This window comes from Aquarana catesbeiana, linkage group LG12, assembly GCF_042186555.1.
Source record: "Aquarana catesbeiana isolate 2022-GZ linkage group LG12, ASM4218655v1, whole genome shotgun sequence".
Classification (NCBI taxonomy): Eukaryota; Metazoa; Chordata; class Amphibia; order Anura; family Ranidae; genus Aquarana; species Aquarana catesbeiana.
Genome location: NC_133335.1, coordinates 57,008,905 through 57,025,504, shown reverse-complemented (window position 1 = coordinate 57,025,504; position 16,600 = coordinate 57,008,905). Strand labels below are relative to the sequence as shown.

At 46.0% G+C, this 16,600-nt stretch overlaps 1 protein-coding gene across 1 annotated transcript in view; it reads left to right on the top strand.

The window, feature by feature from the left end:
• The first annotated feature begins 1,825 nt into the window (after positions 1–1,825).
• The window catches only part of LOC141114262 (zinc finger protein 281-like), a 61,184-nt gene continuing 46,409 nt past the window's right edge, over positions 1,826–16,600 (top strand). The window contains exon 1 of the mRNA XM_073607845.1: positions 1,826–2,447. Within this exon, the coding sequence (XP_073463946.1) occupies positions 2,133–2,447 (315 nt within the window). The 5' untranslated portion in view covers positions 1,826–2,132. The remainder of the gene's footprint in view (positions 2,448–16,600) is intronic.

The window sequence follows — 16,600 nt, the reverse complement described above, 5'->3', positions numbered from 1 at the left end:
CTGTAACGAAGCCGATCGCCGCAGGCGGAGTCCGATCGGACCCCCCGCCCGCGGGCAGGCAGGGACGTACAGGTAAGCCCTTATGCCTGCCCGTGCCATTCTGCCGACGTACATCGTCATGCGGCGGTCGGCAAGTGGTTAACCACTTCAATACCAGGCACTTATACACCTTCCTGCCCAGACCAATTTTTTAGCTTTCAGCGCTGTCGCACTTTGAATGACAATTGCGCGGTCATGCTACACTGTACCCAAACTAAATTTTTATAATTTTATTCCCACAAATAGAGCTTTCTTTTGGTGGTATTTGATCACCTCTGGGATTTTGATTTTCTGCTAAACAAATAAAAAAAAGACCGAAAATTTTGAAAAAAAGTTTTGTTTTTTTGTTTCTGTTACAAAACTTTGTAAATAAGTAAGTTTTCTCCTTCACTGCTGGGCGCTGATGGGGCTGCACTGACGGGCACTGATAAGGAAGCACTGTTGGGCACCGATGAGGTGGCACTGATGGGCACTAATAGGCGGCACTGATATGCGACACTGAAAGGCGGCACGGATGTGATATGCGACACTGAAAGGCGGCACGGATGGGCACTGATAGGTGGCACGGATGTACACTAATGGATGGTACTGATGGGCATCACTGATTGTCAGGAATTATTGTTTAGCACTGATTGGCATCCATTGTGGGCACTGATTGGCATCCCTGGTGGCCATGGGTGGCATACCTGGTGATGACTAGTGGTGGGCATCCTCGGGGGGGCTACGCTGATTATCAATCAGCACAGACCCCCCGTCAGAGGAACAGCCGATTGGCTCTCCTCTACTCACGTCTGACAGCCGATCAACGGCTCTTCCTGTTTACACTGTGATCAGCTGTGATTGGACACGTCTGATCACGTGGTGAAGGGTCTCCGTCAGAGACTGACACACCATAACAACGATCGTCGCGAAGCACGCCCCCGGGGGCACACGGTGGCTTGATATCCTGGCGACGTCGTATGACGTCCGGTCACGATATCGCAACCACTTTGCCAACGTCATTTTGCTATATGGCGGGCGGCAAGTGGTTAAACTTTTTTTTTCCAAAAAAAAAAAAAAACATGGTTGAAAAATTCCTGCGGAAATACCACGTGACGTAAAAAGTTGCAGTGATCGCCATTTTATTCCTCAGTCTGCTAAAAAAAAAAAAAAAAAAAAAATATAATGTTTGGGGGTTCTGAGTAATTATCAAAAAGAATAGGCCCGGTATGGAAGTGGTTAATGACACCCTGACCGCGCCATAAAGACGGGCATTTTGTTGTGTGCCGTCGAAAAACGCACCAAAATATGGAACAAGGAGCTACTTTGACGTGTTTTTTTTTTTGCATTGCTCCAAAAAAAGCGTGAAAAACAACGCTTGGGCGTTGTTAGGTGTGAATTGAGCTTAGGAGCTCAAAATACATAAAAGAAGCATACAATAAATGTAAAGATAAAAGATGAAAACACAATGTGGTTGTTTGAGGCTTTTATTCCAATGATAAATGTGTTTGTTTGACTTATACACCCCATTTCACCAAATCACATCGCTCACTTCCTCGGCTGACCTCTATAACGGTCGCAGCACCCCGCTCCTCCCGCACAAAGCACGCCAACCTGCAACAAAACAATGCAAAGGCCGAACGCCCAGACACAACACAATCGGAAGCCCAGTGGCCCCGCGCTGCGCATGCGCCTCGGCCAGCGCCAAGCGTCGTAGCGCCTCGCGAGAGCTGGCGGGGGCGCGCGCAGGCGCAGTGGGCGGTCCCGGGACGCAGGACATGCGTAGCTGCCGCCGTACGCGGCCCGCGCATGCCCAGTGAGCGGCTGTGTGGTGGGCGCGCTTGCGCAGTGCGGCTCCTCAGCAGCTTCTATTGTGGAGCTTTCGGGCGTCGTGTGTTGTTGTGCGGGCCAGCGGTCCATGAGGGTGTTGTGCGGGCCCCCGGTGGACGGAGGCGAGGCGGTCGTGTGAAGGATGTGTGTGAAGACTTAGTGCGGCGCTCCGCTCCCGGTTTACCTCAGCAGCCGCCTCTCTCCGTTCGCTTCACCTTCACGGAGAGGTCCCCCCCCCCCTCCCTTTCCTCCCCCCCCCCTCCTTCCTTTCCCCGCCGCCGGCCATGGAGCCGACCTTTCCCCCCAGCATGCTGATGTTCAGCCACCTCCCGCCCGTCACTACCTTCGCCCGCCTGGGCTCCGACCTACTACCCCCTCCTCCGCCTCCCCCCATCCTACCGAGCCCCGGGGACATGATCCTGAAGAAGGAGCCCGGCTCCCCGCCAAACCACGACTTCCTGCACGGCCTGGGCGCCATCAAACAGGAGAAGATCGGGGAGCACGACCCCTACCACTACTACGGGGACAGGCCGACCGAGATCCTGGAGGTGACGGTGGGGGGCCCCGGGCTCATGCAAGAGCTAGGCTTCAACAGAGAGGTGAGATCTCACCCCCCCCTCCCCCAAATCTATACCCACCACTGACAGATCCCCCCCCTCTCCATCCCTACACCAAATCCATACCCTCCACAGACATATCCCCCCCTCTCCATCCCTACACCAAATCCATACCCTCCACAGACATATCCCCCCTCCATCCCTACACCAAATCCATACCCACCACTGACAGATCCCCCCCTCCATCCCTACACCTAATCCATACCCACCACTGACAGATCCCCTGCCTACACTACATCTATACCCACCATAGACACATCCCCCTTTGTTTACACCCCCCCTCCATCCCTACACCAAATCTATACCCACCTCAGACAGACCCCCCCCCTCCATCCCTACACCACATCTATACCCACCACAGACACATCCCCCTTTGTTTACACCCCCCCCCTCCATCCCTACACCAAATCTATACCCACCACAGACAGACCCCCCCCCTCCATCCCTACACCACATCTATACCCACCATAGACACATCCCCCTTTGTTTACACCCCCCCTCCCTACACCACATCTATACCCACTACAGACATATCCCCCTTTGTTTACACCCCCCCCTCCATCCCTACACCAAATCTATACCCACCTCAGACACATCCCCCTTTGTTTACACCCCCCCCTCCATCCCTACACCAAATCCATACCCACCACAGACATATCCCCCCCCCCTCCATCCCTACACCAAATCTATACCCACCACAGACACATCCCCCTTTGTTTACACCCCCCATCCCTACACCACATCTATACCCACTACAGACATATCCCCCTTTGTTTACATACACCCCCCCCTCCATCCCTACACCAAATCTATACCCACCACAGACACATCCCCCTTTGTTTACACCCCCCATCCCTACACCACATCTATACCCACTACAGACATATCTCCCTTTGTTTACATACACCCCCCTCCATCCCTACACCAAATCTATACCCACCACAGACAGATCCCCTTTGTTTACATACACCCCCCTCCATCCCTACACCAAATCTATACCCACCACAGACCCATCCCCCTTTGTTTACACCCCCCCCCTCCATCCCTACACCAAATCTATACCCACCACAGACAGATCCCCCTTTGTTTACACCCCCCCCTCCATCCCTACACCAAATCTATACCCACACCACAGACACATCCCCCTTTGTTTACACACCACCCTCCCTCCATCCCTACATCACAAATATATCCACCACAGACAGATCCCCCTTTGTTTACACCCCCCTCATCCCTACACCAAATCTATAACCACAACAGACAGATCCCCCTTTGTTTACACACCACCCCCTTCATCCCTACACCACATCTATACTCACCACAGACACATCCCTCTTTGTTTACACACCACCCCCCTCCATCCCTACACCACATCTATACCCACAACAGACAGATCCCCCTTTTTTGTCACACCCCCCCCCCTCCATCCCTACACCACATCTATACCAACCACAGATAGATCTCCCTTTGTTTACACCCCCCCTCCATCCCTACACCTATACTAACCACAGATAGACCTCCCTTTGTTTACACCCCCCTCCATCCCTACACTACATCTATACCCACCACAGGTAGATCTCCCTTTGTTTACACCCCCCTCCATCCCTACACCACATCTATACCCACCACAGACAGATCCCCCCTTTGTTTAACCCCCCCCCCCCCCATCACTACACCACATCTATACCCACCACAGACAGATCCCCTTTGTTTACACACACACCCCCCTCTCTCGATCTGGTGACAACTGTCCAATTCCGCAGACAATGGGCCACAGGGTGACTCTTCCTTGAGGGGAACGTCAACTGCTTTACAAAATGTCACCATCCGTGTTCTCTATGAGGGAGACTTTTCATTTACTTCCTGTCCAGGGGATGCAACAGGAAGTCAGGGGAGTCACCAGAACAGGTGTCCCCCAGTGGGAGATTTCTGTTGACCTGGTGACAATTCCATGGGACAATGGGTCACAGGGTTTACACTTCCTAGAGGGGATGCGGACCGCTTTAGAAAATGTCACCATCTGTGTTCTCTATTAGGGAGGTTTTTCATTTACTTCCTGTCCAGGAGATGCAACAGGCAGTAAGGGGAGTCGCAAGTGCAGGTACCTCCATTATAAGATGTTCTGCTGACCACTGTACAATTCAGGTTTTTCCTGTAGCACAGGTTGACAGTTCCTAGAGGGGATGCAAGTTTGCTTTACATCTGTGTCCCCATTGGGGAGATTTCCCCTCACTTCCTGTCCAAGGGATGAAATTAGAAGTGAGGGGAGTCACCAGAACAAGTGTCTGCAGTGGGATATTTCCCTTGATCTGGTGACAACTGTACAATTCAGGAGACAATGGGCCACAGGGTGACTCTCTTCCAAGAGGAGATGTAGACTACTTTACATAATGTAACCATCTGCGTCCTTGTTGGGGAGATGTCACCTCTCTTCCTTTCCAGTGGGTGCAACAGGAAGTCAGGGGAGTCACCAGAACAGGTGTCCTTTTGTCCTAGAGGGAACACGGACTGCTTTACAAAATGTGATCCTCTGTGTTCCCATTCTGGAAGATTTCACTTCCTGTCCAGGAGGTGCAACAGGACGTAAGTAGAGTCACCAGAACAGGTGTCCCCAGTGGAAGATTTCTCTTGATCTGGTGGCAACTGTACAATTCGGGAGACAATCGATTGCTTTACAAAATGTCACAATCTGTATCCCCATTGGTGAGATTGCCCCTCACTTCCTGTCAAGGGGATGCATCAGAAAGCAAGGAAAAGAACATGTGGAAAATGCCTTCCCAGCTCTTGTACTGGTGACCATTGTAAGTTTTTTTTTTTTTTTTTTCTTTTATTATATACAGGGGGACACTTTCCAGAAGGGGCACAGTTCTTTACGAAACATGACCATTTGTGTCCCCCAATGGGGAGATTTCCCCTTGCTTCCTGTCCAGGAGGCTACAACAAGAAGCGAGGGGGGGACACCAGAACAGGTGTCCCCAGTAGAAGATTTTTCTTGATCTATTGACAGCTGTACAATTTGGGAGGCAATGGACCACAGGGTGACTCTCTTCCTGGAGGACATGTAGACTGCTTTTCTATCTGTGTCCCCATTGGGGAGATTATCCCTCACTTCCAGTCCAGGGGATGCACCAGGAAGTGAGCAGAAGACGGTTGTCACGAGAACAGGTGTTAGATTTGTCTTTGGTTCTGGTGACTGCTGTAAGGTCCTGGCCATGATTTTCAGAGTATGATTTCATGTGTCATGCATAGGGCTTCCCACTGAATCTAGCCCTATGTGCGTTGTCACCCAGAAGAAGCTCCTGCACCTCATTGGGTGACCAGCTTTACATGATTTTAAAGGTGCATTTTCATGTGATAATTGCAGCAAAATCGCATCGCGTTTGTGGTGTCAACTAGAATGAATCGCACCCAAACGTGAACTGCATGTTTTGCAGCGATTTCCACCCGCAATTCAAAATTGCAAGGTCTAAATGGCGCCTACAGAAATTTGTCTTCATCTGGTGACAGCTGTACAATTCAGGTTTTTCCCGGGACATAAGATTCCTAGAGGGGATGTAAACTGCTTTATAATAATGTGACCAGGGTTCTAATGTTTTCCTAAAGTGAATAGAGAAGGAGCAGGGATGTGTTAGAAAAGTTGTCTCTGTTCGCTTCCCTGGGGGGGGGGGGGGGGGGCTGTGATTGGCTGTACACAGATCCATTCTCTGCACTCCAGGACTTCATTGATCACAAAGGTACCAGGATGTTGGTGTTCAAAGGTGGCACCATGGGTAAGGCAGAGAGATGAGCCCTGTTGTCTTATGTGTGGAGTGGTGTCTGTCTATATTGCACAGATCTGAGGCCAACTGTGAACTTGAACAGAACATGGGTTCATGGCATGGTGCCAAGACACTGTCACAGAATGTGGGTTCAGTTGCAGGTTGGTAGGAGAGTGCCAAAGCACAGAACATGAGTCCCATTGTATGGTGGGAGAATGCTGTACCACGGGATATGGGTTTCATTGTGTGGTAGGAGAATGCTGTACCACGGGATATGGGTTCCATTGTATATTGGGAGAATGCTGTACCGCGGGATATGGGTTCCATTGTATATTGGGAGAATGCTGTACCACGGGATATGGGTTCCATTGTATATTGGGAGAATGCTGTACCACGGGATATGGGTTCCATTGTATATTGGGAGAATGCTGTACCACGGGATATGGGTTCCATTGTATATTGGGAGAATGCTGTACCACGGGATATGGGTTCCATTGTATATTGGGAGAATGCTGTACCACGGGATATGGGTTCCATTGTATATTGGGAGAATGCTGTACCACGGGATATGGGTTCCATTGTATATTGGGAGAATGCTGTACCACGGGATATGGGTTCCATTGTATATTGGGAGAATGCTGTACCACGGGATATGGGTTGCATTGTATATTGGGAGAATGCTGTACCACGGGATATGGGTTGCATTGTATATTGGGAGAATGCTGTACCACGGGATATGGGTTGCATTGTATATTGGGAGAATGCTGTACCACGGGATATGGGTTCCATTGTATATTGGGAGAATGCTGTACCACGGGATATGGGTTCCATTGTATATTGGGAGAATGCTGTACCACGGGATATGGGTTGCATTGTATATTGGGAGAATGCTGTACCACGGGATATGGGTTGCATTGTATATTGGGAGAATGCTGTACCACGGGATATGGGTTCCATTGTATATTGGGAGAATGCTGTACCACGGGATATGGGTTCCATTGTATATTGGGAGAATGCTGTACCACGGGATATGGGTTCCATTGTATATTGGGAGAATGCTGTACCACGGGATATGGGTTCCATTGTATATTGGGAGAATGCTGTACCACGGGATATGGGTTCCATTGTATATTGGGAGAATGCTGTACCACGGGATATGGGTTCCATTGTATATTGGGAGAATGCTGTACCACGGGATATGGGTTCCATTGTATATTGGGAGAATGCTGTACCACGGGATATGGGTTCCATTGTATATTGGGAGAATGCTGTACCGCGGGATATGAGTTCCATTGTGTGGTAGGAGAATGCTGTACCACGGGATATGGGTTCCATTGTATATTGGGAGAATGCTGTACCGCGGGATATGGGTTCCATTGTATATTGGGAGAATGCTGTACCGCGGGATATGAGTTCCATTGTGTGGTAGGAGAATGCTGTACCACGGGATATGGGTTCATTGCACAGTGGTGGAAGAGTGCCATAGCAAAGGGAATGGGTTCCATTGTATGTTGGGAGAATGCTGAAGCACAAGATTTGAGTTCATTGCATGGTTGAAGAATGCCATAGCATAGGGTATGCATTTATTGCATGGTGGTGGGCAAATGCCAAAGCACAAGACATGGGATTGTTGCATGGTGGATGAACACTGTAGCACAGAATGTGGGCTCAGTTGCATGGTAGTGGAGGATTGCCCATAGCACAGGACATGGGTTTTGTTCTAAGTTGTGAGAATGGGTTCGTTGCATACTATGGAACCCACGTCCAGTGGTGGGAGAATGCTATAACACTTGACGTGGTCTCCATTGTATGTCTGGGATGCTGTAGCTCGGATTATTATTATTTTTATTTAGTGCCCACAGTTTGAGCAAAGCTTTACAACATGAGGGCAGACAGTACAGTTACAATACAATTCAATACAGGAGGGATCAGAGGGCCCTGCTCTTTAGAGCTTACAATCTAGAAGATATGGGTTCAGTTGCATGTCAAAAACTACAAACAAGTATTCACAACTCACTTGCCAGTCTGCAACAAACTGAATTGTCCTCTCTAACAGTTCGTGGTAAAACAGAGGGGTTTAGTTTGCACGCATTTGCAAATACATACATATGATGCAGTGGTCACGCCACGTCACCCCAGTGTACTGCGGTCCTAACTCTAATTTTGAGAGTCTGCGGAGTTGGAGCAATTATATATTAATTGATAGAGGAAGCTCTCCCTGCCCTTAATCTATTTACACTATATTACCAAAAGTTTTGGGACACCTGAATTTATTGAAGGTTTTCCTTATTTCCTGTTCTAATAGATCATTTAATTCATCTCTTTTTATTACTAGTTCTTGTGACACTTCCTGATCTTGTGTGTGTGTATATATATATAAAATCAACTCTTCTATACGTGGTCACACCCCTGATGACGTCTGGTTACAACGAAACTCCGTGTGAGGAGTGACATTGATATCCTGTGATGGCAGATAGCACATGTTGACACACTAAGTGCATCTTCAAAATTTGGCTTTCAGAGCCCCTGGGCGGTAGCATCAGGAGACCGTTAGTGTTAAAGTTGAATTGAGATGAGTACTGTTCCCTCTCCCACAGGGAACTGGATTGTCACATGCACTACAGATGGCGGAATTTCCCCTCTTCTTCAAATTTCTTCTCCCTGTTTTTTGTTTTTTTTTGTCCGGTATTTTCCCTTTACACACAAATTAACTTTAATGGCGTCTAAGTCTGTAGCTCTCAATATTGAGTTGGCCCACCCTTTGCAGCTATAACAGCTTCAACTCTTGTGGGAAGGCTGTCCACAAGGATTAGGAGTGGGTCACCCCAAAGGTGTTCTATCGGGTTGAGGTCAGGACTCTGTGCAGGCCAGTAAAGGTCCTCCACCCCAAATGTGCGTGTAAAGGCAGGCGTCCCAATACTTCTGGTAATATAGTGTATGTGCAAGAAAAACAGAAATGCAAGGCGTGCACACCTAGTGCATTACCAAAGATAATTTAATAATAAAAGTGGGTACTCTCAAAATGCAACTGACAAAAGACCATAAAAACAATGCATGGACATGCACAGAACACGGGGTACAGCTGACGCGTTTCGGGGGCGCACCCCCTTCCTCAGAGCCTAGTTCCTTTCGGATTACCCCATCTGAGGAAGGCAGCATCCACCAAGTTTTGGATACCATTATATACCTTTCACACCACCATTTTATTTGATATCTGTTACTCCACACCTTGGAAGACCTATTAGCGCTGGAAGTGACTGTGTTTTGTAATATAGTGTATGTGCTCCAACTCCAATTCTAGCGTTAGAACTGCAGTACATGGGGTACTGTGACATGGCCCCTGCAGCTTATGTATGTATTTGCAAATGTGTGCAAACTAAACCCCTCGGTTTTAAAGCAGGGTGGATAAAAATCAATGATTTTTAAAAAATAAAACCTGTGTTTTTTTTTTTTTTTTTTTTTTTTTTTTTTTATTACATTTATTTTAATAAAATGCTTTTGGAGTAAAAATCTATCTAAAAATCGTTTTCCATTTAGGATACTTTAATAATTTAGTATATTCAGCATGAAATGGAGCTTAGTTATGAGGCTGTATATTCTGCAATATTTACTATTTTGGTAAACTCATTAAATGAATGCAAGCTGAGATAACATGCACTGCATTGATGCATTCACACAATTTCACAGTAACCATGAGATAAAACAAAGTTAAGGAATATTCCTTTATCCCATTGTTTTGCATATCTATGTACACTTCAAACTGTATGATGGAATCGGTTCTGATATCGCTGTTTTACTAACCCGACAGCTTATTCTAAATAGGAAACCTTCATTTTGTTTGCAAATAATACAGATTCTAACCACCAGCAAGATTGAGTCCTTACATTTAAGGAGCACCTGTCATTTCAGATCCATCATGGGCAGCGCCTGTTAGTGGACATCCACTCACCTGCTGTCTCCATGTCCCTCACCTTGTTGTGTCACTGCCACATTACCAGCCGTCCTATTAAAATGAATGGGACTGTCGGTGTGTCAGGAGGAGCCACTGCGGGACACAGATGACAGTTGCTCTTTAAAAAAATTATGATTTAAATGAAGCCTTTTTACTAGTGATTTAAATCATATCCACCCTGTTTTAATGTAAACTTTTAGAAGGGGTCAATTTACTTTGTTGCAGGCTGACCGGTAATTTGTTTTTTGATGTGTCGCTCTTCCATTTTCTGCTTGCTGCAAAGGCCAGTTATAGGTTGGGGTGGTTGTCCTTTTGTTTGTATTATAGGTTCAGTTGCATGGTGGTGGGCGAATGCCATAGCACAGGGCATGGGTTTTGTTGTAAGTTGAGAGAATGCTGTAATACAGGGCATGGGTTCATTGCATTGTGGGAGAATGCTGTAATACAGGGCATGGGTTCATTGCATTGTGGGAGAATGCTGTAATACAGGGCATGGGTTCATTGCATTGTGGGAGAATGCTGTAATACAGGGCATGGGTTCATTGCATTGTGGGAGAATGCTGTAATACAGGGCATGGGTTCATTGCATTGTGGGAGAATGCTGTAATACAGGGCATGGGTTCATTGCATGGAGGGTGATAACCGTAGTACAGGATGTGGCTTCAGTTGTATGGTAGGTAGACACCATAGTGCGGGCTGTAGGGTCATATGGTGGGCATACACCGTTGCACAGGACACAGGTTCACTTCATTGTGGGCAAATGTCACAATATAGGATATGGGTTTATCACTCTGAGGGCAAATGTTGGTGTACACAGGGGCTTGGAATCAGTAAAGAGATGTCTCCACAGTGTTTGTTGCTGACCTCATGTGTCTGTAACCAACGAGGGTTTGCTCACACCAATGTGCAGTTATGCCATTTTGTGTGATTCAGTATGGGTTTTCAGTGTCATTACAGTGCACTTTAGAACTGAGTTTGATTGCATGTTGTGTGAATGAGACCAAACCGTAAAGAATAGAGATGTTTCATAGTGTAAGGTTTTGGCAACTTGAGAATTTTGCAGTCCTACAGTTAAACCAAGGCAATAAGATTTGCCCTGTGTATAGTGTAACAGGTATACTATCTTTTGATTTGTGTTTTTGATGGTAGTTTAAGGCCCATTTCACACGGACCGTCTGATCGGGTCCGTCTGTGTGTTTTCAGGCAGACCTGATTGGACCCTCCATTGTTCTCTATGTAGTGGTGGATGTTGATGGACACGTGTCAGCTGGCACCCGTCACCATGTGATCCTGTCTGCAAAAAACAGATGGATGGTGGTCCTATTTTCCATCCATCTGATTGCCCTATAGGGGAGAGCGGGACTGTGGCTATGTCTACTCTGCATAGTGAAGCGGACATGGACCTATCATCCGCCTGCTCAGCGGGTATAAGCGGAGAGATCCCCTGTTAAGCAAGTGAATACCACTTAGCGGAGGTGCCTGTGTGAAAGGGGCCTTAGAATGCTTTGTCACTATGGCTCAGCATGGGGGTCCATTGAGACCAAGGGGGAGATATACTGAATCTGGTGCAGCTGTGCGTGGTAACCAATCGGCTTCCAACTTCAGCTTGTTCAATTAAGCTTTTACAATAAAACCTGGAAGCGGATTGGTTACTATTCACTGCTGCTCCAAATTCTGTGTGCACCAGGTTTAGTAAATCTGTTTCATTCAGTGCTTACAAGCCATGACATTGGTGCCACAAACAAAGTTGTCTAGGATCTCTGGAATCAGTCAGTGTATAGAACTGAGCTGCATTTATATAGGGTACTAACTCTGGGCCTTATGCTAAGTCCTTGGGAGCACTGACTTTCCATTCCATTTACATATAAAGAATGAAGGGTGAATGGATGTTTGATTTTCAAAATGATCCCATTTAATTACACTAAATTGGTGCATGATTTATGCTTCATTGTATCATATTGTGATTGTCACTACATTAAAATGGTTGGTGTTTTCACCATGCACCAAGTCATGGGCTATGCCTCTTTAGCATGTATTTTGCCTGACTTCAAGCCTCTGAAAAGAATAGAAGTGACAAAGGGTTTAGTTGAATGTAGGGAGCATTCAATGCTTATAGGGGCTTGTAGGTGAAATGGGACAAAGGAATGAGGACTTGCCCTAATACCATGCGGCAATGAATTTTGGTATACTGACAATTGTATTCTGTAGAGCTTGTTCCATGTTTTGCATCTCGGGTATTTGCAAATTCACGTGCACTCAGTGGTGGTGTGAAATGAAGGCAATAAGACCAAAAAGTCTGGTTGGCAGCACATCCAGTAAAATCACCTTTATTTCCGCAAGTTCAAAACAAAATTCCAACAACACAAAATAGAGGGGAACAGCATCACCAGCTAACGCGCTTCACGCTCACTTAGCGCTTTTCCATCGCTCATTGGTTGAAATCATTTTTATGGACTTACTGATATAAAAGGTGATTTTACTGGCCGTGCGACCAAACTGACTTTTTGCTTATTGGAATCCATGATGGACTGGGCCAGCTCCTGGATAGTGTGTTGGTGGAGGCAGAGATGGGAGACTGACCTAGAGCGGTGTTCACACTCATTCATGCAATGGTGTTTATTTACATTTGCATTTGCATTTAATTCATTCATAGGCATACACAGGTGTAAAAACAAACACTGATAGCACTAGCACCCTGCAATCCTATTTTAAATGAGGTTAAATATTTTGTTGGTATCCTGCAAGCCATAGGTACATAACATAGGTGCTCAAAAGAGCCAGCAGCTGGACAGGTTAGAATCTATTCTTTACTGGAAATGATGTTGGGGTAAAAAACTTGGCCATAACTAGTAAGGCCTGCAGAGGCTGAAACGCGTCAACTGTTTTGTTCCTGGTTTTTTTTTTTTTTTTGTCCCAACATCATTTTCAAGAAAGAAGATTGGATTCTAACCTTTTGAGCTGCCAGCTCTTTTGACTGTCATATACAGGTGTACTACTTGTAAGGTTCTGAAGTTGCACACTTGTCCTATGATACTGTTCTGCTTACTGTAGCTCAGCATGTTGGCGAAGATTTATTTAAATTGGGGTGCACCAATATATTGGCCGCTGAAAATAATCGTCTGAAAATAGGCTTATCTGCATTTTGCTGAAAGAAAGAAAATAGGACCATTTTTGGCCAAGTGCATCCTGAATTTTTGGTTTTGGTCCAGAATTTTCATTTCGGTGCACCACTAGTTGTGTTCTGACAGAGGGAGCCATTCGCTGAAATAGGTTGCGTTCGGTGAGCAGTATATTTTTAGCTGTAAATCAGAACATCTCAGCTGTTTTGTGTAAAGCTCCCATCCCCCCATTGGCTTCGGTGTTAGATTCAGATGGAAGTAAGACTGCAACTCAACCGCCTTTTGTTAACACCCAGCAGCCTGTGAAAGTGAGCCCTTATAATGTGCGAAGAAGCTGATGGAAGTCAGAGGGATGCATGGGATATACTGTTGGCATCATACAGTGATTGTAAAGTCTCGTTATTTTTTTCCCTTTAAAAATAAAAAACATGTTATACTTGCCTTCTCTGTTGCAGTGGATTTGCACAGAGCAGCCCAGATCCTTTCTCTCAGGTCCCTCTTCTGTGCTTCTGGCCCCTCCCTCCTGTTGAGTGCCCCCACAGCAAGCAGCTTGCTATGGGGGCACCCGAGCCGAGTCACAGCTCCCCATGTCCATTCAGATACAGATCTTCTCCCCTGATTGTCTAGCTGAATTTGACAGCAGCGGGAGCCAGTGGCACCGCTGCTGTGTGTCAGCCAATTGGAAGAGAAAATCTCGGATGGCTGGACAGAGAGGGACCTCAGGTAAGTGTAAGGCAGGCTGAGGGGGGGGCTGCTGCACACAGAAGGATTTTTATTTTAATGCATAGAATGCATTAAGGTAAAAAAAAACTTCTGTCTTTACAACCACTTTAATCTTTTGTGCAGCAGCTCTTTTTAGAAATATGTCCAAGCCCTTATTCAATTTCTGGCCTTTTGTTTATTGTGTGTCCTTGACTTCATTAAATTATGCAAAATGTCCTTAGCAAGCACTATATGTGGCATACCCATAAAACTGCAAATCATGGCGTGCCCTGACAGATGTATCCATGGAAGGGCATGCTGGAACAAAGATCTATCTGGAGCAGCTGTCTTCTTGTTCAGGTTAGGGATCTAGGGTATAGACTAGGGAACGTTTTACTAAAAGTGCACGTGTCCTTTAATTTGTTTGCTGTGTGTATTTTTATTATTATTAATATACCGTTCTATTATTATTATTAATATACCGTTCTTTAGAGCGGGTGGTTGGCTTTCTTGAAATGACTGATGTGGCTCAGAAGCCACTTGGCTGTTATTACAAGCAGCGGGAGGGGACATTGGCTTTTATCGGATCTAGTAACCTGGAAGCGATGTCATGACATAATTTCCAGATTACTGGCATCCTAAAAGCGCCAGTTTTAAAAAATAGAAAGTATTCAAAAACCCCAATCTTGATGTTTTGAATACTTTCAAGTGTAGGTGTTTGGGGTCTTTATAGACACCAGATCTCTCCATAAAAAGTACATGCCTATTACTGTCACAAGGGATGTTTACCTCGTGACAGCAATAACAGAGAATAAAAAAAGACAGTGTAAAAATGAATAAAGTTTAAATCTACAGAATATGGGCACCTGATATCGGCCTGAAAGGCAGCCAGAATATTGGTAACGGTCGACCCCTAGCAGATATATTGGGCTTCATTCACATGGATGGTGAGGCTTGTACACTATGAATGGACCTTTTGTTTGTCACAGGAGCCATGTTCAGGCAACCTATGTCAGTCTATGGGGAAGCAATGGCTGTATAGACAGCCACTCGTTCTAATTTGACAGGAGTAAGAGGCCTGAATGCAGGCAGTGTGTGTGTTCGGGGGGCTGCTCACCCACACCTGAACGCCTGTTAAATTGAGACCAGCACCTGTGCCCCTATAGACTTGCATTGGCTGCCTACATGCAGTACTTAGCGGCTCCAGCCACATAAACAAACAGGCAATATACGGTGTATGGACTTTTGTGCCTGTCACTCGTGTGAATGAGACCATAAAATGTACTGAATGCCAAATGATGTCTTCTCTTGTAAACAGTAACCTAGGTCATTAGGCTTGTCATATACACTAGATAGTGGTTGGGTGTGTCTGCAGGATGCACAAAAGTAAAAAGTAATTTTTCGTTCTATAAAAGGTATCAGGTGCCCTCAAGTCCCAACATACAACAGCTCAGCAGGGTAGATCTCGACCAAGAAAAACTGTAGTGTGTACCTGTCTTTAGTTAAACTAAAATCAAAAAAATCAACACAAGGAACACATTTTACAGTTTAGTATCTTCCTCAATACATAAAAGCTGCAGTACGGCTTCTATGAATGGTGAATCTGGCAAGAAAGAGCAGGCATATTTTTTAAAAATGATGATGCCAGAACAGAAAGTAAAGGGGGAATCCTTCTGATGGAGCTCCATATAGCAGTAAAAGTTGTACATTTTAAGCAATATTATCAGGAAGTGTGTTAAGACTACAGAACACTCTCCCCCCCCCCCCCCCCCCCAATCTTAGAGGAGAGGGGAAGGTGTTCCGCAGTCTTAATACACTCCCTGTCCAAGGGTGACCTACATCCATTAAGTGAGTGGTGTTACTATCAGGTTAAGTGGAAGGAAGGATACATTCACATCTGCTCATGCAGCACTCAAATGCAAGTGATTGGCCCTGGACAGCAGTGTTCATTTCGTCACCGAAAATATTTTTGTCATCGTTTTCTTGAGCTGCATGTTTTCAGTGACAAATACTAAACAAAAGTAAAATTCCGTTTCAATTCAGATGACTAAAATATTACTAAAACTGCATTATAGTCAGACTTGGACGAAAACCAATCGAAATTTGACGTCAAAAAGCAATAGTCTTGTTTTGTTTCCGAAACTTGGTTTTATTTTTTATTTAAAAAGATGTTAGGCCCCTTTCACGCGAACCAGTCAGGTGTTGTGTTTTTTTCTTTTTCTTTTTTTTTCTGGTGCACCTGATTGGACCATTCATTGCCCTCTATGGAGCGAGAGATGTCAACGGACATGTGTCCTCTGACTCCCGCCGACATCCGATCCTACCTGGTAAAAACAGACTGTTGGGGGATCATTCCCCATCCATCTGATGGATCAGATGACAGTTTATATCTGACCGCCCATAGAGGACAGCAGGCTGTCTCCGCTCTACATAAGTGAGCAGACATGGACAAGCCACCCACCTTCTCAGCGGGGATCAATGGACCGATTCCGTGCTGTGCAGGCGTAGTCCACCCCATGTGAAAGGGGCCTTACTTGATAATTGTTTTATTAAAAGAGAACTGTTAGAGCCCTTTCACACTGCCAGCGCCCGGGCGTCGGTAAA